Source organism: Desmodus rotundus, chromosome 3 (genome assembly GCF_022682495.2).
Source record: "Desmodus rotundus isolate HL8 chromosome 3, HLdesRot8A.1, whole genome shotgun sequence".
NCBI lineage: Eukaryota > Metazoa > Chordata > Mammalia > Chiroptera > Phyllostomidae > Desmodus > Desmodus rotundus.
Genome location: NC_071389.1, coordinates 45264239 through 45289681, shown reverse-complemented (window position 1 = coordinate 45289681; position 25443 = coordinate 45264239). Strand labels below are relative to the sequence as shown.

The 25443-nt window shown below is 39.5% G+C and overlaps 1 protein-coding gene and 1 pseudogene across 6 annotated transcripts in view; one reads left to right on the top strand and one right to left on the bottom strand.

Annotated features, from left to right (window-relative positions):
- Positions 1–25443, bottom strand: part of RAVER2 (ribonucleoprotein, PTB binding 2) — an 84743-nt gene that overhangs the window by 11036 nt on the left and 48264 nt on the right. The window contains exons 6-12 of one of the 6 annotated variants that reach the window (XM_053921362.2): positions 20239–20321; positions 17666–17731; positions 17401–17512; positions 16417–16685; positions 4868–4979; positions 3443–3579; positions 454–2786 (exon numbers count right to left, since the gene is read on the bottom strand). In XM_053921362.2, coding sequence (XP_053777337.1) covers positions 2568–2786; positions 3443–3579; positions 4868–4979; positions 16417–16685; positions 17401–17512; positions 17666–17731; positions 20239–20321 — 998 coding nt within the window. In that variant the 3' untranslated portion in view covers positions 454–2567. Of the gene's footprint in view, positions 1–453; positions 2787–3442; positions 3580–4867; positions 4980–16416; positions 16686–17400; positions 17513–17665; positions 17771–20238; positions 20325–25443 lie in introns of those variants that run through there. The other 5 variants (XM_053921361.2, XM_053921360.2, XM_053921359.2 and 2 more) reach the window with 5 other exon arrangements.
- LOC112309181 (THAP domain-containing protein 1 pseudogene) lies at positions 7538–10373 on the top strand (annotated as a pseudogene).

Below are 25443 nucleotides of genomic sequence, written 5' to 3'. Positions count from 1 at the left end.
TATCTGCTAATGAGAAAAGGCCAATTTCAAAAATGAAATAAAAGGTAAGTTCAAAAAGTAACTTTTACAACCTAAACCATACATTTAACTCAATTTTAAAATAATTATTGAGCTTCCTCTTGTTAATAGAAATTTTGTTCCTTGTAAACACAAAAAATCAAAATTGTATTTCATTAATTGTTAAAATTACCAACATATTATAAAACATTTTACCATGTGTTTGTATTTTTTTTTTGTGGGCATCATTACGATGTATTTTTTTAGATGGTTTTATTTTTTAATATATTTATTGATTATGCTATTACACTTGTCCCATTTCCCCCCTTCACTCCATCCTTCACACCCCCTCCCTCCCACATCCCCCCCCTATAGTTCATGTCCATGGGTCATACAGATAAGTTCTTTGGCTTCTACATTTCCTATACTATTCTTACCTTCCCCCTGTCTATTTTCCACCTACCATTTATGCTTATTCTCTGTACCTTCCCCCCCACACACTCCCCTGTTGACAACCCTCCATGTGATCTCCATTTCTGTGGTTCTGTTCCTGTTCTAGTTGTTTGCTTAGGTTGCTTTTGTTTTTGTTTTAGATGTGGTTGTTAATAACTGTGAGTTTGCTGTCATTTTTACTGTTCATATTTTTTATCTTCTTTTTCTTAGATAAATCCCTTTAACATTTCATATATTAAGGGCTTGGTGATGATGAATTCCTTTAACTTGACCTTATCTGAGAAGCACTTTATCTGCCCTTCTATTATAAATGAAAACTTTGCTGGATAGAGCAATCTTGGATGTAGGTCCTTGCCTTTCATGACTTGGAATACTTCTTTCCAGCTCCTTCTTGCCTGTTAAGGTCTCTTCTGAGAAATCAGCTGACAGTCTTAGGGGAAGTCCTTTGTAGGTAACTGTGTCCTTTTCTCTTGCTGCTTCTAAGATTCTCTCCTTATCTTGGGTAATGTAATTATGATGTGCCTTGGTGTGTTCCTCCTTGGGTCCAGCTTCTTTGGGACTCTCTGAGCTATCCTGGACTTCCCGGAAGTCTATTTCCTTTGCCAAATTAGGTAAGTTCTCCTTCACTATTTGTTCAAATAAGTTTTCAATTTCTTGCTCTTCCTCTTCTCCTTCTGGCACCCCTATAATTTGGATGTTGGAACGTTTCGAGATGTCCTAGAGGTTCCTAAGCCTCTCCTCATTTTTTTGGAATTCTTGTTTCTTCATTCTTTTCTGGTTGGATGTTTCTTTCTTCCTTCTGGTCCATACCATTGATTTGAGTCCCGATTTCCTTCCCATCACTATTGGTTCCCTGTACATTTTCCTTTGTTTCTCTTAGTATAGCCTTCATTTTTTCATCTAATTTGCGACCAAATTCAACCAATTCTGTGAGCTTTCTGATTACCAGTGTTTTGAACTGTGCATCTGATAGGCTGGCTATCTCTTCGTTGCTTAGTTGTATTTTTTCTGGAGCTTTGATCTGTTCTTTCATTTGGGCCATTTTTTTGAATGGCGCGCCTGTTATGTAAAGGGGTGGAGCCTTAGGTGTTCGAGGAGTGGAGTTACACGTCGCTGCGCTGACGCAGTATGGGGGGAGGGGTCTGAGAGAGGGAGCAATGCTGCTTGCTCTGTTCTCTGCCAGTTTTCAGTCACTCCCTCCACTACCCACAATCCAATTGGGCTCTTCTGGCGCTGCTTCCCGTGTGGGTGGGTTTGTGTACGTGTTCTAGGACCCTGTGGGTCTCTCCAATGAACTCTCCTGTGAGGCTGGGAGTTTATCCCGCTGTCCCCACAGTTGTTTTCAATCAGAGGTTTGAGGCTTTATTTCCCTGCGCTGGAACTCTAGGTTGCATGATCCGCCACCTTGCTGGGTCTGCCAGACGCTGCCCTGCCGGGAGTCCTCTCCACCCCGGCTGCCCGTCTCCACCCAGCCTACTGGTCTGGATGAATGTTTCTTCTTTATCTCCTTGGTTGTCAGACTTCCATACAGTTCTATTTTCTGTCAGTTCTTGTTTTTTGTTTTTAAATTGTTGTCCTTTTGGTTGTGCAAGGAGGCACTGTGTGTCTACCTACACCTCCACCTTGGCCAGAAGTCCTATGTATTGTTTTATATGACTTTTAATATTTGTACTTCCTGTTATAAATATGACAGTTTACGTAGTCTTACAAACTGTTGGGAATTTGGGTTTCTAATTTTCACAATTATAAATAATTCATAAATGATTTTATGCATGTGTGATGATTTCCTTGGCTTTGGCACCTGAAAAATAATCAGTATACAATCAATGTCCTTATCTTAAATCATTACTTAAAATATTAACTAATAAGGTGACAAAGGCGGAGTTTTATGAAGCATGTAAGAATGCCTTTTAGATTGTACAATTCATGATTATTGTTCCTTAAATATAGGCCTGTTGCAACCTAATTACATCATCCCCTCTTTTCCACAGGTATGTAAGAGGCTTTATATTTTGCTAATATCCAGCTGCACCTTTGCACCTTTTCTACACTTCACCTGTGTTTCTAGTACTCTGTCATAAAAGCGTACTCAGCCATCAATTGCTCTAAATGAATTCTCATCGGTTTGCTTTCCTAAGTTTATTAGAGACAGGTGAGACGAACACAGAGTTGCTCCAAGGAAATCGGAGTGGAAGCACGGCTCCCACAGACAGGACAGAGCTGAGGAGCAGCCGACAACTCTGGGCAATGAGAGAATCCCAACTGTTCATCGTAAGACTCGTGATTACATCGTTGTATGCTCCTACCGTGACAGGTACTCTCAGCTTAAGGATAAGCTGAAGGAGAAAAAGAAAGCAAAATTGACATAAGCAGGTCATGATACAGAATATCTTATGAATACAATACTTTGCATGTCATTGACTGTTTGGTTTAAACATTAGCAAAGTAGCGCCTGCACTCATCATCATGTTTCTATACCGGTGAGCAGTGGTGAAGAACGGAAGCACTTGCTTGGCTTTCGTGGTCAGGTCTAGACTGGTATAAACAGGAGGTCAGAAGAGTTTTTCTGACTGTAAATATTTAATCTTGCAGCCACACAGTCTACTGTAACTGCTCAGCTCTGCTGCTGCAGCACAACCCCACCACGGACAAAACGTAAAGGAAGGGACTTGGCCATATTCCAATACAATTTCATTAACTAAACAGGTGTTCGGGGTTGGCGGGGGGGGGGGGGGGCGGGGGGCGGGCACTGGATTTGGCCGGTAGTTTGCCAACCACTAGTGTAAACAACGACAGGTAAATACTATAAAATGATACCTACCAATCCTTTTGAATGTGTCCTAAAATTCCAAGTGGTGAGCAAGAAATATTGGGTAGATCAGTGCGATTTTATTTCCTATGATATTACAGGAATCACAGTTTCGTATTCAGTGAACTCAATAACAGTCGAACCAATTTTCCTACATCCCGTCAAAAGCTGAGACCCGCTCACCTGTGCATAATCACCAAAAGGCTGAGAGTAAGCGATGCACTTCTCCAGTGCGTGCTGCGGTTCACTTCCCTGAGAGATTGCATCCAGGATGTTGCTCGCGATTCCAGTCTTCTGCAGACTGGTTTTACTTGCAGGGGCTAAAGGCAAAACCAACACATATGTTTTAGTGAGGCTGCTTTATTATCAATTATAAGCAGAGTACAAAACTCATTAATTCAGCATATTTTTGAAGCGAACACAAATTTTAGGTTGCCAATAGATGTATCTGTATTAACCCCAGGGGGAAAAAATTACATAGTACGTGATATTATCTTATTCATTTAAAACAACTGAAAATGAGTTTTTCCCTATGGATAAATAATTTTGGTACACATATTTAAAAAATATATGCCTAACCTCCAAAACAAGGCATAAAAATGTGGAATAACTACTCTATCAATTTTTAGACCAGATAAAAATATAGTAGGTATGCTAAAAGCACACTAAATTTTTTCTGGCTTTTAAAAAATTAGAAATTAATGTTTAGACCCAAGAGAATACTTCACAAAATAAAGAGAATGCACATTAAAAACAAGATTCACCTTTCATCTCTTTTCATTCAATCCTATTCTTTTTCCCAGAGCTGACAGTTTAGAATTTATTTTCCCAGATTTACTCTATGCATTTATACATTCAAATATGTACATATAAGAATATATAGGTTTAAACAAATCATTTCATACACACACTTGCTTTTTCCACTTAATTTGGTTGAGAGATCATTTCACATTAGTACACGTAGCTCTCAGTTATAAAAACGGTTGCACAGTGTTCTGTTTTGCAATGAACTATTTATTTAACCATCCCCCTTGTGATGAACCTGAAGGCACTTTCTAATTTCTCACTCTAGAAAACCAATATTGCAGTGAGTGCCCCAGTGTATAGAGTATTCCACATCTGTGATTTTCTCTTAAAACTATGAATAGATACTAACAGAAGGCCTGAGATCCTCCAACAAAGTAAATGAGAATTCTGCTTCTGTCAATTAGCGACTCATACATTTTTAGCGTATCCTGCTAACACTCCAGATATATTAGGTTACTTAGACACTTAAACCTCTTTTAGAAATATGATTCCATAGGCATTGTAAGTCATTATAATATAGCCAAATAATTCTTTTGCTCAATTATTTTAAATCATGGTTCAATGATAATTCGGTAAGTTGATCATATTATGCATAAAGTATAAAAGATGTCTTCCTTAAAGTAGGAGGCATTTTAAGTGTTAATTTTAGTTGACCTTTCAATTTAAAGACTGGGGTCATAATTTAGGTTTTAACTGGTCAATAGGCATGATTTGCTTCTATTAGTTAAAAACTGAAGGAAAACTCATTAAGGAAAGTATCCAGTAAAACTCCGAAACACGAATACCGAGTTTCTCACTTACATGATAAGCACACACTGGGCAACACACTTGCCAAGTTCAAGTACGGATTTTTACTGAGCCGGATTTCTTTGGGTGGTTCTCCCAAGAGTGAAGTCTGATTCTTAGAGGCAGCCTACTCACCAAAAACAAAAGAGTGGGTGCTTAATAAGAGGTACAAGAAAATAAAAATGCAGAAAAAGTAGAGAAATACTTATTCTTCGAAAAATCTAGGGTGGTAAAAACTTGTAGACACCGATGCTTGAAGATATAAAGCTGCATTGATTAAAATGATCACATTTTGCCTGCTGTTAATTTTTCAGTAAGTTTAAAAAACAACTATTCTAGAACCATGGAACTTTGTAACTGAAAGAGAATTCAAGGCCATCTTGTACAACCTTCTCATTTGACCCAGGAGAGAATTCATCTCCACAAGAAAAAACAGATTCCATACCTTATTTCCACAAAGTAAGTTACCAACATTTTTTTAAAATTAAGTAAGTGTTGAGGCCAGGCCTCAAACCCCCCCTTTTTTTATTATATTGTATTGATTATGCTATTACAGTTGTCCTGATTTTTCCCCCTCTGCCCCCTCCTTCCAGCTCCTCCCATCCCTCAGGCAATCCCATCACCATTATTCCTGTCCACGGGTCATGCATTTAAATTCTTTGCCTACTCCGTTTTCTATACCACAGGTGGCAAATACAAGTCCTGCGAGTCGCATCCAGCCCTCCACCTTGTTTGATGTGGCCTGGCGCCTTGTATCTGCCAGGCGGCAGCCGAGCTCTTGCTCAACTGTTAAGGAGTAGTCACATGTATACAGCCCTAAAATTACACTTGGCCCTTTGAAGGCAACTGTGAGGCTGATGTGGCCCCCGGGTAAAAATGAGTTTTGACACCCCTGTTCTATACTGTTCTTTACATCCCCATGATTATTCTGTAACTACCTATTTGTACTTCTTAATCCCCTCCCTCTTCACCCATTCCTCCACATGCCCCTCCCATCTGGCAACCATCAAAACCCTCTCTGTATCCAGGATTCTGTCTCTGTTATTGTTGTTTGCTTAGTTTTTTTTTCAACTATGGATAGATTTGTAGATTTGTGATTTTTGCCATTTTATTGTTCATAGTTTTGATCTTTTTCTTGAATCCCTTTAATATTTCATATAATAGTTTGGTAATGATGAACTCCTTTAGTTTTTTCTTGTCTGGGAAGCTTTTTATCTGCCCTTTGATTCTAAATGATAGTTTTGCTGGGTAGAGCAATCTTGGCTATAAATCCCTGCTTTTCATGGCTTGGAATATTTCTTGCCAATCCCTTCTAGCCTGCTAAGTTTCTTTTGAGAAATCAGCTAATAGTCTTATTAGAACTCCCCTGCAGGTAACTAACTTCTTTTCTCTTGCTGCTTTTAAGATTCTCTTTTTATCTTTAATCTTTGGCACTTTAATTATGATGTGTCTTGGAGTGGGCCTCTTTGCATCCATCCTGTTTGGGATTCTCTGTGCTTCCTGGACTTGAATGTCTATTTCCTTCCCCAAATTAGGGAAGTTTTCTTTCATTATTTGTTCAAATAGATTTTCAATTTTCTGCTTTTTCTCTTCTCCTTCTGGCACCCCTATGATGTGAATGTTGGAATGCTTGAAGTTGCCCCAGAGGCTGCTTATACTATCATTTTTTTTTGGACTTTTTCTTCTTGTTGTTCTAATTAGTTGTTTTTCGCTTCCTTAGGTTCCAAATCATTGATTTGATTCTCGGCTTCATCCACTTTACTGTTGTTTCTCTGTAAATTGTTCATTATTTCAATTAGTGTATCCTTCATTTCTGACTGCATCTTTTTTATGCTGCTGAGGTCCTCGTTAAGTTCCTTGAACATCATTATAACCAGTGTTTTGAACTCTGCATCTTATAGGCTGTTTATCTCCATTTCATTTAGCTCTTTTTCTAGAGTTTTGATATTTCATTTGGGCCATGTTTCTTTGTCTCCTCATTTTGGCAGCCGCCCTGTCTTTGTTCTGTGTACACAGAGCTGCTCTGACTCCATGTCTTGGTTGTGTGGCCTAACGTAGTGTGCTGTAGGGTTCAGTGGCATAGCCTCCCCTGTCACCCAAGCTGGGTACTCTAGGTGCACCCTTTGTGTGGGCTGAGTACACTCTGCTCTTTAGTTGAGCCTTGGTTGCTGTTGGCAGATCAACGGGAGGGATTTACCCAGGCCAGTTAGCTGCAAGGATTGGCTGTGACCACTGATCACCAGGAACAGGGTGGTGATGCTCCAACGTGGTCTGTAGCTGTCCACTGGCTCTGGGGTTTCCCGGGTGGTGCAGGCCAATGTCAACCCCCACCTGTGTTCTGCCTGGGGCCACACTGCATGAGCTCTAAAGCAATCTGAGATGGCTGCTACTTGTGCAGGGTGTGGAGATTCCCGGGAGAAGCCAAACTGTGAATGGAGGCTGGCTCCTGCTCGTGCCAGGCCTGGGGCTCACTTAGGCCAGCTGTTGCTTGTTTGTGAGGATTTAGAAGTGAAGCATGAGCCAAGACCATTCATAGGGAAAAGCAGCTTGGGTGCATCCCTACGTTTGGTGTGGCGGAGTCTCGGGATCTCCAAGGTGGGTCAAATAGTGTTGGCCAGGTTGATGGAGTCTCAGATATGGCACCTGCTTACTGGCTCTGTGGGGGTTGGGTTTAGAAAAGGGACAATGGCCTCTGCTCACTTTGATGCCAAACCCTTCAGTTTCTCCCTGTATGCCACTGGTGTCGTTCAAGCTGCTACCCCAGGGCTGGAGCTCAGAAGGAGTAAGTCTGAGTAGGTGAGTAGGTGAGTCCATGTGTTAGTTAAGAGGAACTGTTGGGGGTTCCAGCAGTTTCTTCCCAAATCAATCCCCGCTGATTTTTGCAGCCAGAAGTTGCGGTAACTCATCTTCCTGGCACTGGAACCCTGGGCTGTGTGGCTGGTGTGGGGATAGGACTCTATGCTCCCAAAATATCCTCCCTGAATTTTTATCCATCACACATGGATGCAGGACCATCCTGTTCCGCATCTGCGTCCCTCCTACCTGTCTGGATGGATGTGGTTTCTTTAATTTGTAGTTGTCAGACTTCCATTCAACTTGATTTCTGACAGTTCTGATTGTTGTTCTATATTTTAGTTGTAATTTTGATGTGGCTGTGCAAAGAGGTGAGCCATGTCTGCCTACACCATCATCTTGACTGGAAGTTCCCTTCCTTTCTTAACAGTTATACTATTTTGCCCAGAAAAAATACCCTGGACCAAATGGCTTCACTGGAGAATTCTGTCAAACATTTAAAGAGGAATTAACACCAACACTCCTCAAACTCTCCCATAAAATTGAGGAAGGGGGAACACTTCTTAATTCATTCTATGAGAGAGCACTGCCCTGGTACTAAAGTCAGACAGATACTACAAGAAAACTACAGACCAATATCCTTTATCCATATTGAACCAAAACCATCAACAAAACACTGGCAAATCAAGTCCAGCAGGACAAGGTTATACATCATAACCGACTAGGATTTAACTCTAGAATGCAAAGACAATGCAACCTACAAAAATAGTTCAGTGTGATACATCACATTAACAGAATGGAGGAAAGAAACACATGATGATCTCAAGTGATGAAGAGAAAGCATTTCACAAAATTTAATACCCTCAGCAAACTAGGAACAGAAGGAAACTACCATAAATGGGAAAAGGCTGAAACCTTCCCCTGTAAGGTCTTGAATAAGACAAAGATGCCTTTACCACTTCTGTTCAACACAGTATTTAAAGTTCTAGCCAGAGCGATTAAGCAGCAAAAAGATAGAAAAGGCATGCAAATTAGAGACAAAAAAGTAAATTGCGTAAGACATGAAAACCCTAAAGATTATACAAACACAAACTGTTAGAAATAATAAGTGAATTTCAGGATACAAAAATCAACAGGCAAACTAATTGTGTTTCTATATACTAACAAAGAATAATACAAAAGAAAACTAAGAAAACAATTCCAGTACAATAGAATACTTAGGAAGTAACTGAACTGAGAAATACTTATACACTGAAAACTATAAAACATTGTGGAAAGAAATTAAAGAAGACAAATAAATGAAAAGACACCCATGTTCATGGAGTCAAAATGTACAAACTTCCCATTGCAAAATAAGTAAGATATGGGGATATAATGTACAGTATGGTGACTATAGTTTATAATACTGTATTGCATGTTTAAAAGTATTTTTATATATGTTTATTGATTTGAGAGACAGAGGAAGGCTTAGATAGAAAGAAACATCGATCTAAGAGAGAAACATAGACAGGTTGCCTCTCATATGTGCCCCAAATGGGGAATGAACCTGCAATGTAGGTATGTGCCCTGACTGGGAAGCGAACCCCCAACTTAGGGTGTACAGGACAACACTCCCAGCAACTAAGCCACACTACCAAGGGCTGTACTGCATATTTGAAAGTTGCTAAAATAGATCTTAAAAGTCTCATCACAAGAAAAAACATATTCTGTAACTATGTATGGGGATAGAAGTTAGACTTATTGTGGCTTCCTGCGCCATCCTGGAGATGGCAGATGAGGAATGGTTGCGGTCCTTCTGCTAATGCGAACAACAAAACGGACCCATTGGCCACCCCTGAGTGAGGCTCTCATCACTGTAATTGGCCAAAGCTACTGAAGGAACAAGGGTGTCTAAGCCAAGAATAGCAACATGGGTAACAGCTTCAGCTGCCTGCTGGGGCGACAGGTGAAACGACTGAGGACTGGAAGGAAGGTGCAGTCCTGTTCAGCCTACAGCTGCAAGAACCCACAGGACAAGGCGACAGATGTATACGATCTGAAAAGAAACTGCAGTATAAGGATAAGCCCATTTCCTTCCACAAGTTTCAAAGACCTGACCCAGTCTTTGAAAAGAATGGGAGGCAGCTGTCAGAAGAGAAAACTTTATACCCAAGTATGGCAGTATTTGTTCAGAACACTTTACTCCAGACCGCTCTGAAAGGGAGTGCAACAAGATACGGAAAGAGAGTGCTGTACCCACAACATTCCTTTGTGCCAATGCACATGACAAGCAGGAAGATCTTCTGGAACCAGAAGAACAGCTTCCCCCATCTCCTTTAACACCTCCCACTTCCCAGGTTGATGTTGCTATTGGGTTACAGACGCTTCCTCCTCAGACCCTGCTACCTCTCAGTTTTCTGTGTCACAACTGTACTGTGGAAGAGCCAGTGCACCAGAGAGAAAGGATTCATCAGCCAGAACAGCAAGTCGAAAAACTCAGAAAGAAGCTCAACAGGACACAGCAGGGATGCAGAAGAACGACAGCTTGAAATATTAAAGGAGGCCGTACACTTCCAGAACGACAAAGACATTATCAGAGAGAGAAGTTATGTGATTCTGCCAGATAACTTGGAAACAGCTGAAGTACCAGCACAGAAAAAATGAAATTTATATTGGTTTTTAATGAAACAATACCACATACCCTCTTCTAGCCTATGAAGAGTTTCGTTTGGAGAAAAACCCAATTGATTTCTTGTATAAAAACAATTCAGAATATGTCTTAAAAATAAATTAGATATACTGTAAAATTGTTAATGTTTTTGTTCGAACTTCTGAGTTTTTACATTTTAACAAGATACTTTAAGAGCTATAAACTAACCTCAGAAAGCCAATGTAAGTTGGTTCCAAGACTGAGGGTTTTTGTTTTTGAGAATTTATACAAATAATGTAAAAATAAAAAGGAAAGGGAATGAGAATAGTACAGTAGGAATGATGTAAGTTTAAAATTAAAAATTATCTTAGTTTATTGAGAGAACTTAGTTATACTTTAAGTCAGAAGTATGGATTAGATCATGGTACATAACTTTTATTCACACATCCTTATTTGTAAAGTCCGAAGATGCATTTATCTTTCTTAACCACTTGTCAAAGATAAACTGGCAAGTCAACACTTTATAAAAGAATATCTCCAGAGCAGAAACTGTAGGGTCATTCCACATCTAATTAATATGGTTAAATAACTTTATAATGAATGGGTTTTTAAAAAGTGGGCCCCTCATTTTTCCTCCCACTGTCTAGCACTATAAAATTAAAAGTGTATCTCCACGGAAGAAACACTCTTCAGCAAAGTAGGCATGGTTATCAACGAAGAAATGAAAACGAGGGCCTGATCCGTGATGGGCCTTTTTCTCTCCGAACCCTTCCCTGAGCGAAGTCGGGGCATCCGGTCCCCTGCCTGCAGTTATGTCTGCATCCAAATCCCCAGCAAAGAAGTTGTGTGAGCAGAGTTTGATGTGTCTCGTAATGTGGTAATCTGGAACCCGACTAATTGAGTTTGGTCGAGGCTTCACATAAAAAAATGATTTCTTCACTTTATTATTTTTTTATCCTTACCCGAGGACATTACTTTTTCCTCATTGCTTTTAGGGAGAGAGAGAAACACTGATATGAGAGAGAAACACTGATTGGTTGCCTCCCAGATTCCCTGACCGGGAATCGAACTGCAGGAGATGATGTTCCAACCAACTGAGCCACAACAGCAAGGACCATTTCGTCACTTCCAACCCAAGTTAGAAATTATATCCCATTTCACCAAAATGAGTGGTTTGTATTCAGAAGCAACCTAATATGTAGTGTTTGTTTTCCTGACTGTTGAGATTTAAACACTGAGGTTTCTGTTCAAACTGGGAATTGTATTCTGACTTTGTGATAAATTTTACATATACTATTGGAAATGAAATCAGTTCTGAGTAAACAAATACTGCCATGGTAGGACTTAACACAGATTAGAGTAACTATATCAACTGTAATTATTTTAAAGTTCAAAGCACACTGAGACAGCTGAAGAGTAACGGACCCTGTAAGGCAGTACTAAAGACACGAAACAACGGCGTTCAAGGCCTTCACGGACCCGGGCTTCGGTGTCACTCACTGCCAGGCTGTGGATGGACAGAACTCCGATTCATGGAGATTGGATTTCTGATGAACTCGTGTTACAAAAATAGAAAACTGTGATCAGAAGGTTACTTGATGTTATACAGTCTGGTAATATTCAGAACTAACTCTAATGAATCGAAAGACTTTCCCCCATTGTTCACGGATCTCATCACTGTTTCTGAGGTTGCACAGTCTCCAAGTAGTTCGTTTCTACATTTCATCTCTCTAGCAATTTCTGGAGGATATGTGGGCATTTGGCCAAAGTATATATATTTTTATCTAAATCGTCACCTACATAAAAGGAAATCTGCGTGTGTGTGGGTGTCCCCCGAACCAAGACTCCAACGCTGAATTGTACAAGCAGGAATAACAACTGCTTAGCCTCTTAGCATTATGATTTAACATGAAGCTATTATATTTCCTTTTCATAACAGACGTAAATCCATGTTTGGAAAGAACTGAGCAAGAAACATGTACATCGAACGTTTCCACGCGAATAATTTATCGTAGTTTTAAAGTAAGAAGTTAGACTTACTGTGATCATTTTGCAATATGTACAAATATGAAATCATTATGATGTACACATGAAAATAAGATATGTTGTATGTCAATCATACCTCAATAAAAAAATTGAGACAAAAAAGATGCAGGTTAAAAACCTAAAACCAAGTCAAACAGATCATTTAACAAAGTCTTGCCCCATATTTGGAAAACATGCTTTAGTGCCTGGTCCAAGCTGCTCCTGTCAGAAAGAGAAGTCACTCCTACAGCAGTCCACACATGCTCGCCGGGGCCTGTCTAGCGCCTTCCGTGACAGGACAGTCACTTCTCTGTGAAACTTTTTCTTAATTTCAAGCTTCACTGTCCTCTGTTATGTTAAACCTGAATCTAATTTATTTTATGTCATACTTAAGGGACTAGTTCTGCCCACTGGAGAAACACAGAATACCGTGGGGCTACTCTATAAATATTTCTTTGTAAATGCATATCCGGTGGGTGGGTCACTCCTTCCCAGGCCCACGTACACCTTTCCCTCAGTTCTTCACAGACTGGTTTCCAGACCCTGCCTGACTGGGCCGTCTTCTTCCGACTGATTCTCATCCGCCCACTATGTGCATCACCTCACATACTGTTCTTCTAGAGACTCTGGTGCTTGCATGTAATATGAATTAAAGATTCTGTGCAAAAGTAAAGGATTCATGTATGAGTTCTTTTTGTTTAATGCCCCTCAATAACCCAAGCAATTAATACTGCAGATAAATTTTAAAAATTCCTTCTGTGAAGAACTGACTTAGCATTTTAATTTTTTAATTATTGGACATTCTATCCATACCTCCTGCTTGGACTAAGTGATACCACACCTTTTACAAATTCCATATTAACTTGACATTGGAACACAGCCAACTATGTAAATTTTTCCTCATATTCTCCTTATAGCATCAGTTTTATACCACTTACAAACCAAACAGTATTTTAGAATACAAATAAAATAAAAATCAAATGTAATGTATTCTACCTATCAATTATAACATTTATAAATGTGTCAGTGGTTTATGAACCATTAAAATCACTGGAAATAAAATTTATTTCCAGAATTAAAACACAGACTGGATTGTTTTGGACGGATCAGCATTTAATAACTGACTTTGACATATTTCAGATAACATAAAATCCATTCTCTAAATATCAAAATAATGCTTTAATTAGCTACAAAATACATTTAAAATAGAAAAAGGAGTGTATCTTAAAGAAAAGCCTTATTATTTACTTAGCCTCATAGATGTCGTTATATAGTTACATAGGTATTAATGACTCTCCAAAGGAGGGGCATCCAACCTTTTGGCATCTCTGGGCCACACTGGAAGAAGAGATGTCTTGGGCCCCACATTAAATACACAAACACTAATGAAAACTGGTGAGCAAAAAAAAGGTTTTAAGTAAATTTACGATTTAGTGCTAGGCCATATTCACAGCAATCCTGGGCCACATGTGGCCCATGGGTTGGATGCCCCTACACCAAAGCTTTGCCAAATCACAAAATTTGAACTTGTAGTAGTTTATATTTTTAATATATCAAGTATTTTTAAAACTGCATATCTCAAACTTTTTAGAGGCAATTACTTATAATAAAAATTTCATATGTAATTTTATTGTAACATCTTAAAAACTCATTTTACACAAATTATTTCATTTACTGACAAACTGGCAAGTGATTAATCATAGTCCCAAATATCAACTGACATAACTTATCAATAGATGGATTTTATTTGTTTATGGTAACAGAATTTTTTAGAGTGCAATGTTTTCTTCTATTTTGAGACGTGTACACTATGAAAAAGGCATCATTGTCTTTGACATATCATAGCAATTAGTTTGTAATCCACATTTATACTTTCTATTACTAACTTCCTTTGAAATTTAAAAATAGTTAAGATTGCTTTATGATACTTCATAAATTTTATCACCTGTAAAATAACCAAAAATTAGAATACTCTAGAATTAGAATAATCCCATTTAATATGTAATTAAAAAGAACACAGGAGACTTCCAGTCAAGATGGAGATGTAGTTAGACATGCTTTGCCTCTTTCAGCCACCACAGAGATAATTACCACTATTTCTCAAAACAAATAACCAGAACCGTCCGAAAATCAAACTGTATGGAAGTCTGACTATCAAAGATTTAAAGAAGCCACATTCATCCAGATGGGTAGGAGGAGTGGAGCAGCAGAGACAGGAAGAGAGGTGGCAGTGGCGGAAGGGGCAGTCCCCCATTCAAGGTGGTGGATAAAACTGGGAGGAATACCTTGGGTGTGAGCGATCCCAGACCCAGGCCAGACTGCACAGCCTAGGGTTCTAGCACCAGGAGGATAAATGCCCGTAACTTCTGGCTGTAAAAACCAGTGGGGGTTGGGGCAGTGAAAGAAACTGCAGGATTTTCAGAATAGTTCATTTAAAGGACCCACATAGACCTAGAACATATGCAAACCCACCCACTCTGGGAATCACCACCAGGGCAACAACTGGAAGGATGCCAGTTGCATATAGGAAGTGGGTGAAGTGACTAGAAATGGGGCCAGTGCCAGCAAAGCTCCAGAAGCCAGGCAGCGGCACTGTCTCCTCTCTGAGCCCTTCCCCCACCCAGACCAACAAAGTGGTAAAGCAGGTTGTCCTGCCCTGGCAATCACCTAAGGCTCCACCCTACACAATTTACAGGTACTTTTTACAGGGAGTCAAAGCAGCTCTATCTGGTACACAGAAACAAACACAAGGAGGCTGACAAATTGAGGAGACAAAGAAATATGGCCCAAATGAAAGAACCATACAAAACCCTAGGAAAATAACTAAAGGAAAGGAGATAACCTACCTGTCAGATGCAGAGTTCAATACACTGGCTATCAGGATGCTCAGAGAACTCACTGAGTACAGCAACAACATAAGGGAAGAAATGAAGGTTACACTACGCGAAATAAAGAAAAATCTACAGGGAACCAATGGTGGAGAGGATGAAGCCGAGAATTAAACCAATGATTTGGAACACAAGGAAGGAAAAAAGCATTCAATTAGAATGCAGGAAGAAAAAAGAATTTAAAAAAAAAGAGGATAGGCTTAGGAACCTCTGGGACAACTTTAAATGTACCAACATCTGAATAATGAGGGTGCCAGAAGGAGAAGAGGAAGAGCAAGAAATTGAAACTTACTTGAAAAAATAATGAAAGAAAACTTCCCTAATTTGGTGAAGAAAATAGATATGCAAGTCCAGGAAGCACAGAAAGTCCCAAACAAGGTGGACCCAAAGAGGACCACATTAAGACACAACATAATTAAAATGCCAAAGGTTAAACATAATTTTAAAAGCATCAAGAGAAAAGCAGATAATTACCTACAAAGGAGTTCCCATAAGACTATCAGCTGATTTCTCAAAAGAAAGTTTGCAAACTAGAAAGGACTGACAAGAAATACTCGAAGTGATGAAAAACAGGGACCTACAACCTAGATTACTCTGTCCAGCAAAGCTATCATTTAGAATTGAAGTGCTTTCCAGACAAGGTAAAGCTAAAGGAGTTCATCATCACCAAGCCATTGTTACATGAAATGTCAAAGGGACTTACTTAAGAAAAAGAAGATCAAAACTATGAAAAGGGCAATAAATCCACAACTATCAACAACTGAATCTAGAAAACCAAACTAAACAACCAACCAGAAAAGAAACAGAATCATAGATATGGAGATCATTTGGCGAGGGGGGGGGGGCGGTTCTCAGCTAGGAGGGGGAAGAGGAAGAATGGGGGAAAAGGTGCAGGGAAGAAGGAGCATCATTAGTAGGTAGAAAACAGACAGGGGGATTTCAAGAACAGTATAGGAAATGGAGAAGCCAAAGAACTTATATGCATGACCCATGGACATGAACTAAGTGGGCGGATGCTGGAGGGAACGTGGGTACTGGGTGGAGGGGGCAAAGGAGGAAAACTTGGGACAACTGTAATAGCATAATCAATAAAATATATTTTAAATAATAATGGGCAACAAAAAGAATATACACACTCCCGGTAGTGTGTGTGCGTATGTACATACGGAGCACACCCCCGCACTGTTTGTATTTTTGTATGTGTACGCACATGCACACAGTTTTCTTACCCCCGAACTCATCTCTGTGCCTTTTGGCTGGCTTTGTGGTTGCTTATGGTGTCCTGTCAGCAAACCTCCAGCAGTAAGGTTTGGAAAGCTCTGAAGATAAGCCTGTGACCCTGAGAAATTTCCTTCTGCTATTCCCACGGAGGCTGGCTGTTTCTCCTGAGTATTCCCTTGTCCCGGCCCAGCGTGTCCAGCAATGTGCTGATTTGGAAAGAATGGTAACATGCCCATTCCAGCTGTCATAGTCGTTTGCGTTGGAATCAGATTAGACGCTACAGTGAACCACAAATGCAAAAAACTTCTCGTTAGACAAGACTTATTCACAATAGTCATTTCGATTTTGCTAAGTTACAGGCAAAACACAAATAACCTTTTCTTTAACCTGTTAGAGAACAGTCAAATTCAAAAGGTGAGCTGAGGGGCTGTACGTCAGCACGTCCCCGTATGGGAAACAGAAACCTGCAACAGGGATCATGCTTTTCTTCAGCAACTTCCAGAATGGTCTCAAGGATATTTTTTAATTCTAAATTTTAATGGTAAGTTTTCATTTGGACATCACATTTTTTTAAAATGATACAAATAAATACACTTTAAATTTACAAGCACCAGATATTTCTGTAGAGAAGCTAATGGTTTCTCGCCCAGACAAAAATTGCGCGGGTGTGCACGTAACATGTGCCGGCAGCCCAGCAGGCGGCACGTCGGGCTCGAGCAGAGCCGTGTCTGCACCTCACGCCGCTGTGAGCCCTCGTCAAATATTAAAGCCTGCCCCTGCTGGACACGCTTCCCTGGACACGGAAGCAAGTGTATCAGTAACTCACCAATAGCTTTCTACTAAAAACAGAAAAGCCGAAAGGGCTCTCGACATTTTAGTGACTGAATAAAACTCAAATTGGACCTTTCTGTAAAAAGTAGAATACAGGTAAACTGTCTTTAAATTTCAAATCCGACTGTTTACGGACGTGCCAGTAAATACACATCACTTACTTTTAAGTGCGTCTCCATGGTGACCCAACTCTGCTTTCAAGGGAAGCGCCGACCCTATCCCGACTGCAGTCTGAAGCACCAAGGCTGGGGCTTCTCCAAGCAAGCCTGGCTTCTGCCAAAGAAGAAAAGAAAGTGAGACTTTTGCCAACGGCAACAGGATACGACTGAATTAAAAGCCTGCACAAGTGGAAATTCAAGCTGACCGACAGCCTGATTATAGAAGAAATAAAAATGAACTCATTCCAAAAGAAAAACCCGTACTTACATTATTAGTATGAATACTCTCAAACTTCATTAATTGCTGCTGTGCCAGCGGTACATGGGGAAGGTTCTGAAGGAACAAACGAGAAGTATTACCCACAATTGAGCTCTGTGAAAAATGATAAAACGTTAAGTTAGTTTAATTGTTAAAAGCTGCTTGTCATATAACCACTTCACACAGTTCAACTCTCTAGCTGATCTGAGCAAAAGCAACAGCTCCCGTGTATCTCCCTGGCAACTTCGGACAACGCTAACTACTTCCTGTAACAATGTGTAAGACGTGTCCATGTGGGCATCGAGTGAATTCCTCATCCTCTCCTGCTTCCCTTTCACCCCCCACCCCCGTCCCTTTCTGGCTTTAATGGCAGCGTCACTCACTCACTCACTCACTCACTCACTCATTTATTTCATCATTTCACGAAGATCTACTGAGCACTTCCTGTGCGCCAGGCACTGTGCTCCACAGTGAGAAATACAGCAACACGATCGGCCCGCACGGACCTTACAGTCCCTGAAGAAAGAAGGCATTCACTAACTATGAAAACATGTAATTACAAATGGTGATGAGTACATGAAGGGGAAACAAGGAGCTACGAGAACAAACAGTGGGGGGAGTGAATGAGATTTGTAAATTCAAAGGTTTTCCTCAGGGACTACTGTGCAGAGATCTGAAGGCTGCGAAAAAACAACCAGGTGAAATCCGGGGGAATGAGGTGGTGTTGGAGTGGGGGGCATTCCAGGCAGAAGGGACAGGAGCAAAGACCCAAGGAGAAGGGAACAAGGCCCTCTGAGGACCAAAGCAGCTGAGGACCACTGTAGCTGAGACAGTGACACCCAGTGAGGAGGGGAGGCAGGTGAGCCCCGCCTGGATATGCCTTCAAGGCGAAATTAAGCATTTTGATCTTTATTCTAAAATAAAGAGAATACTGTCAAAACTCTGAACACCCTTCACATCCTGATATAATTAGTTGTTTAACGTTTGTTTTCCCTGTTCGCTGAAAGTCTGTAACAGGGACGATGAATGTGTGTTCAGTGCTGTAGACTCGGTGATTAGCAGAGTGTTTAGTCATGTTAGATTCTAAATAAAATATGTTCGGTAAGGGAATGAATAAGGCCCTATAATGTATTAGGTCCTGTGTTAGATGCTAAGAATGAAAGATAAAGGAGAGGCCTTCCCTTACAAAGCTAGGTTTAGAACCAGACACTTACTCACTCAAAATACGATCATCTATTATGTGCTGGGTTTCATTAATAATTAGGTGTGTACACGCAGACAGCCCTAACACTATCTGAAACTAATGTTCATCTCCAATAGTATATTTCATATACAGACACATTTTAAAATACTTATCTAAGGTAAAACTAATTTTTACTTTCACAAATATATGAATTATTTTTATAACATCAATTACATGTTAAGAATAAGAGTTACTGTTCATTGATTCATTCTTTCCTCCTTCAAGCACTTTTTGGAGTTAAGACTCCAGCAGAGGACTTGTTTTGAGGTGCAGTCACGCACCACAGAACGTTTTGGCCAGCGATGGACCAGATATGCGACAGCGGTAGGAAGTAAAGGTCCACGCATGTCACGGCCCCTCGGGACCCTCCGTGGGGTGAGGTGTGGAGGTGAAAGACAGTGACGTCGATGGTCCCGAGGCTAACATGCATTTGTGTCTCAGTTTTTAATCCCCAAATTTAAAAACTAAAAACAGCAAGATTTTTACAATAGGAAATAAGCTTATAGAATAAGGATATAAAGGAACTATTTTTGAATAGATGTATGAGGTGTGTTTTAAGCTAAATGTTATAACAAGAGTGGAAAAGTTAAAAAATATTAAGGTTATAAAGGAAAAAAGTTACAGTTAGCGAAGGTTTACTTATTACTAAAGAAAGTATTTTTTATAAATTTAATGTAGCCTGAGTGTACAGTGTTTCGAAAGACCGCACCTGCGTACAGCAACGTCCGAAGCCTTTATGTTCACTCCTCGCTCCCTTGCTGATTCTCCCCAGCAATGCCAGCCGTGTAAGTGCACTACCAATTTTGATCCTTCTCACTGCATTGTTACTGTGCCATCGCTACGTTCAGATACACAGCGCTTACCACCGTGTTACAACTGCCTCCAGTGCTCAGTACAGTAACACGATACAGGTTTGCAGCTTAGGAGCAATAGGCTGTGCCATATACCTAGGTACGCAGTAGGCTGCACCATCCGGGTTGGTGTAAGTTTACTCTGAGTTCACACATGACGGAATTGCCTAACTATGAATATCTCAGAGCCAATCCCTATTGTTAACCAACACATGACTGTACTGATTTATAGAGAAATATGCCACAGGATAGACCTCTGCCCTTCTTAATGCCCTACAAGTAAGAATCAATAAATATATATAACTATGTTGCTCTGATTAGCTTTGATCTGATGTACTCATTAAGTTATGTTTTTACATAGCTATAATTATGACTACCGATTTTTTTTTAAATACTCATTTAACTTCTTGAGGCTTTTACTTGTTAGGAACAAACAAAATATTCACTCTGAATTTTTGATGCTTCAATACTCAATGCCATTTCTATACCTGATGTGCTTTGTTCAAATGTAAAAACGCAGGGGAGATGGACGGGCTCATCAGATGCGGCAAGCTGGGAGGTGCTCCAAGGACTGCTTTAAGAAGATAAAAGTAAACATTTAACTGCATGATATAGATGCACTTTAAAAATAAATAAAACACCTTCAGAAAGGATAAATCAATATTTCTTTAAACTTTTAACAAGTTAATTGGCCATCATTTACATGCTGGCCTCGTCACTGCACACGAAGTGACAGCGTTCGTTCCGGGAGAGTCAGCCCTGGGACTGGACTCAAAACCCCCATACCTTTTGTCATAAACGGTGACCCCGTGTTATTTGCTCAGAGCTTTCGTTAGGTTTGGGGGACATTTGGGCAGGGAGTCCGGGGTGGGAGGCAAGGGTTTAATACAATCCTAGCCTTACAAAGCTTACAATCCAATTGCGAAGAGAAAATATGCACGAAGAAATAGTAACATAATAAAAACAAAACAACAAAAAGCCTGTACGGAGTTGATAAAAAGAAGAAATGGTGACCACACTCCCTATCGAGTCTCTCTGGGAGCACAAACACCAGAGTGCATATCGGGAGATGGTTTTTCAGAATGAACCACATACAGACAAAAAGAACCATTATAAATGTATGAAGCAATTTGCCATTACTACTATAAAGTAGCTGGAAATAGTCTTAATTTACACAGTTCTCCAGCAATATAATAATTAGAAATAATGGAGACTAGACATAGAAAGCACTTCAAAAAGCATGTGGTTCAATGATCAAAAAATATTTGAAATTTATATGTAACATCCCTACAAGTTCATCCCATGCTTTAAAAACCCTGTCCCAAGTTTTTATTACTTGCTGAGGCAGTCCATTACATCTTTGGAAAACTGATCGCTAGAAAGCACTCTCTTTAGAATGAGCTAGTTTCACTACTGGTGGTAGGAAGATTAGATCATTAAGATGAGTTGCTTATAAAGAAAGACACTGTTTATTAGGAAAGAGGGATAGAGATGGTCATTTCATAATGATAAAGGGGTAAATTCATCGAGAGGATGCAACAAGCTCAAATGTCTCTGCAAAAATAACAAAGATTCAAAATATATAAGGCAAAAAATTCTAGAACTGAATGGAAAAGTAGGTAATACCAAAATTATGGTAAGAAATTTCTAAAGTACTCCCTCTCTTTTCTTAGACAGTCACCTTATCATGTTATAAAACATTAAAATATATTTCAAAGCTCTTAGTGAATACAGTATTTCGCAGTTTAAAACAACTAGAATCAAAATACTGAAAATGTCCACTGTCTCACGTCTAGCTGCTCCTACCCTTAGCTCTTGGTGAGGTCTCCCACTACATTCCATCCTTCCCTCACAATAATTAACAGAATAAGTTGAGAAAATTGGTGAGGGTACAAAAGACCTGAACAGCACTACCACCAAACAACAGGTACAAAGATTACAATACACCATGACCAAGTGAGGTTTACCCTAGGAATTAAAGGTTGGTTTAACATTCAACAATAAATCAATATAATCCATCATGTTAACAGACAAAAAAAAAACCTACCCCAAATCAAAACACCCACACATGATAATTTCCATAAGTGGAGAAAAGCAACAGATAAATTTCAGCAATTATCATGATGCAATTTCTCAGGAATAGAGGAATAGAAGAAGGGAAAGTGTCCAGCTTGGAAAAGGAAATCTGTGAAAAAAACTATAGCTTAAATAATGCCTAATTATAAAAAAAAAGAATGCTTTTTTTGTAAGATTAGGGACAAAGCAATGTCCACTCTTGCTGGTTCAATGCGTACATTATGCTGAAATTTTTACCTAATGCATTACAGAAAAAAAAAACATATAGATATTGGAAAGGAAGAAGTAAAACTGTGTTAATTTGTAGATGACATAATTGTCTATAGAGAAAATCCTAAGGACGAAAATGTACTAGAAATAATAAACAAGGTTGCAAGATACAAGATAACTATACAAAATCAACTGTAATTGCATATGCTAGCAACAAGAAAGAGGAAACTGAAGTTTAAGAAGCAATCTTATTTAAAACAGTATCAAAAACTATAACATACTATGGATAAATCTGACAAAATATGTATGAGATTTATACCCTGAAAACAACAAAATATTTCTGAGAGAAATTAAAGAACAACAAAATTAATTCAGAGATATATACCATATTTATGACTTGGCCTCAAAATTGTCAATTCTGCCCAGATTAGTATAGAGATTCAACTCAGTATCAATAAAATTTCCAGCAGGTATTTTTCACACAAACGGACAGGCTGATTCTGAAATTTACATGCAATGCAAAGGATCTAGAATAGATGAAACAAACTAAAAAGGAATAAAGTTAAAGGACTTACTTTAAATGATTTTAGGGCTTATTATAAAGCTATACTTATCAAAACAATGTATTACTGATATAAAGACAGACATTTAGATCAATGCAATAGAATACAGTTATAGTCCAGAGGTAGAGACACCCATACACAGTCAACTGATTTTTGAAAAAGATGTCAAGAATTCAAGGGAAAAGGATAATCTTTTTAAACAAATGATTCTGGAACAACTGTAAATAAAATTAATCTGGACATTTACCTCACACCATAAACAAAAATTAACTCAAAATGGATCATAGATACAGAGGTAAGAGGTAAAATTATAAAACTTCTTGAAGAAAAGATAGGAGGATATTTTAGTGCCCTAGAATTTGGCAGATGTTACGTATGACACAAGAAGGACAAATTATAAAAGAAAAAATAGTACATTGCAGTTTGTCAAAATAATAAATTTTGTTCTTCAAAAGATATTGTTAAGAAAATAGAAGGACAATCTACAGAGTGGAGGAAAATACTTGCAAACCCAAGTATCCGACAGAGAGTCTGTTGTTATCTAGAACAAAGAACCCTTCCAACTTAGTAAGAAGATAATTCAATTTTTACATGTGTAAAATATTTAAAAAGATATACTGATAAATACGTGAAGATAGCAAATTAGCACATAAAAAGATGTTCAAAATCATGAGTCAAAAGGGATATTCAAATTAAAACTACAATGAAATACACCCAAAAAAAGGGCTAAAATTAAAGGGCCGACGTATCCAGTGTTGGTGAGGCCACTTAAACCATAGTGCAGGACACTGATGATGAGAACGGGAAACAGAGGGGAGAATTTCTGGTAACTTAAAACACATCCACCATATGACCTAGCCATTCCACAGCTGTACCTTCACCAAAGCAAAACAAAAGTGTAAGTCTACATTAAAGACTAGTACACCAACGTTCATAGTAATTTTATTTGTAATGACCTAAACCTGAAAATACCCTAAATGTTGACTAACAAGTCAATGAACATGCAAACTGCGGCATGGAATACTTATGACTCGGCATTAAAAAGGAAAAAACCTCTGACACATGCAGCAACATGTACAAATCTCAAAATAATAGGCTGAGTGAAAGAAGCCAAACAGTACACACTGTGTGATGTCTTTTATATAAATTTCTATGAAATACAAAGTACTCTACAGTGACAGAGAATAAATTAGTAGTCTCCCGGGGGTGAAGGAGAGGTAGGTTACAAAAGGATAAAAGGAAACTTTTGAGAATGAATATGGTCATTATTTTGATTGTGGGGTTGACTTCATTGGTGTATACATATGTCAAAACTCATCAGTTGTACACTTTAAATATGTACAGATTAATGTGCATCGATTATACCTCAATAAAGCTGCTAAAAATATAGACGATAATTACAAACTACTTAAAATACACGGTGGGGCGTGGCTGGTGCGGCTCAGTGGATCAGGTGCTGGCCTGCGACAAAAGGGTCACTGGTTCAATTCCCAGTCAAAACACATGCCTGGGTTGCGGCCGAGTACCCGGTGGGGGTCACATGAGAGGTGACCACACACTGATGTTTCTCTCCCTCCCTTCCCCTCTCTCTAAATAAATAAAATTAAAAAAGAATACAAGGTGGGGCCAAAGAAGGTTTACAGTTGTTTGTATGGAAAATAATACAATAGTTAATAAGTAATCGCACAAGAATAAGCTCTGTGTTTTGCGCACTCACACCTGTAAGTCTACCTCTGCCCACCCTGTGTGTCTCACACACACAGGCATAAAGAAAGGAATCTAAAATATTATTGTGTACATTTTTAAGGTAGTTAAAAGGTCTGAATTGAAGGGAAACAATCAGTATGGTCAGAGTAACAAGCAGTGTGGGTCTGGGAGGAAAGCCAATCGGGGGCAGCGTGCAGGCTCAGTCAGACAGGAAAGGTAGACGAGGAGAGTAGGTAGGAATTTATAGATCAGGTCGCATGTGAATAACAAGGTGTGCACAAGTTGTGAGCTGAGATGTAAAGAAAGGGGTTTCATCAGTGAACACACATTGAAGTAACTTTCACTATAAACAACAGTTCTGTTCTAGGTGCTTGGGATGGACAGGTAAGTCTGCCATTAAGGAGCTTCTGTCCTGGTGGAGAGACAGACATAAACAAGTAAATATGTGTGAGTTACCTGAAAAATACGGCACTGAGGAGGAAGTCGGGCAAGGGTATAGGTACAAACATATAAACATGATTATAAAGAATTTTGGTTCTTTTTCTTAGTTTGCTCAGAGGTCTCTGTGAGGAGTGTTCAGGGCACAGTAAGGGATAAAGTTAAGATATAATAAAGGACATAGTAAAGTAAAAACAAATGGATCTTGTTGATTAACAAGTGTGGACAAAAAAGGGGCCGCAGACTAAACCTGACACGCTCGGGGGGTGGGGGGGCCTGTCTGTCTGATGGAACTTACAAACTCAGAGACCCACAGAAACCACACAGGATGGTCTGAAATTAAACCTTTCTAACTAAGAGCAAGTCACGGTGGGGAGTCCTGTCCTAGGCTAGCATCTTCTCTTTACCTTAACTGAGCCTGTCTATTGTCTTCTCGCATCGACAATAGCACACCTTTGGACTGCCAGGGTCATCCCGCCGCCCCAACCGCTCAGTGAACCAGAGTGGTGACCGCAAACCCCTCCGTGCTGTCGTTATCTTCTTGATTAGCTTAACCATGCCACACCCCCCAAACGTCCAAGTACGCGTCCCTTCGTTTTACTTTTTATCCAGTCCCAGAGAGTTCCCTGCTTTGCTCTCTCCCACCTCCCTAATCTACCTCCAGTGGGTTTCATGTAACCGCTTACGCCTCCTCCTTTG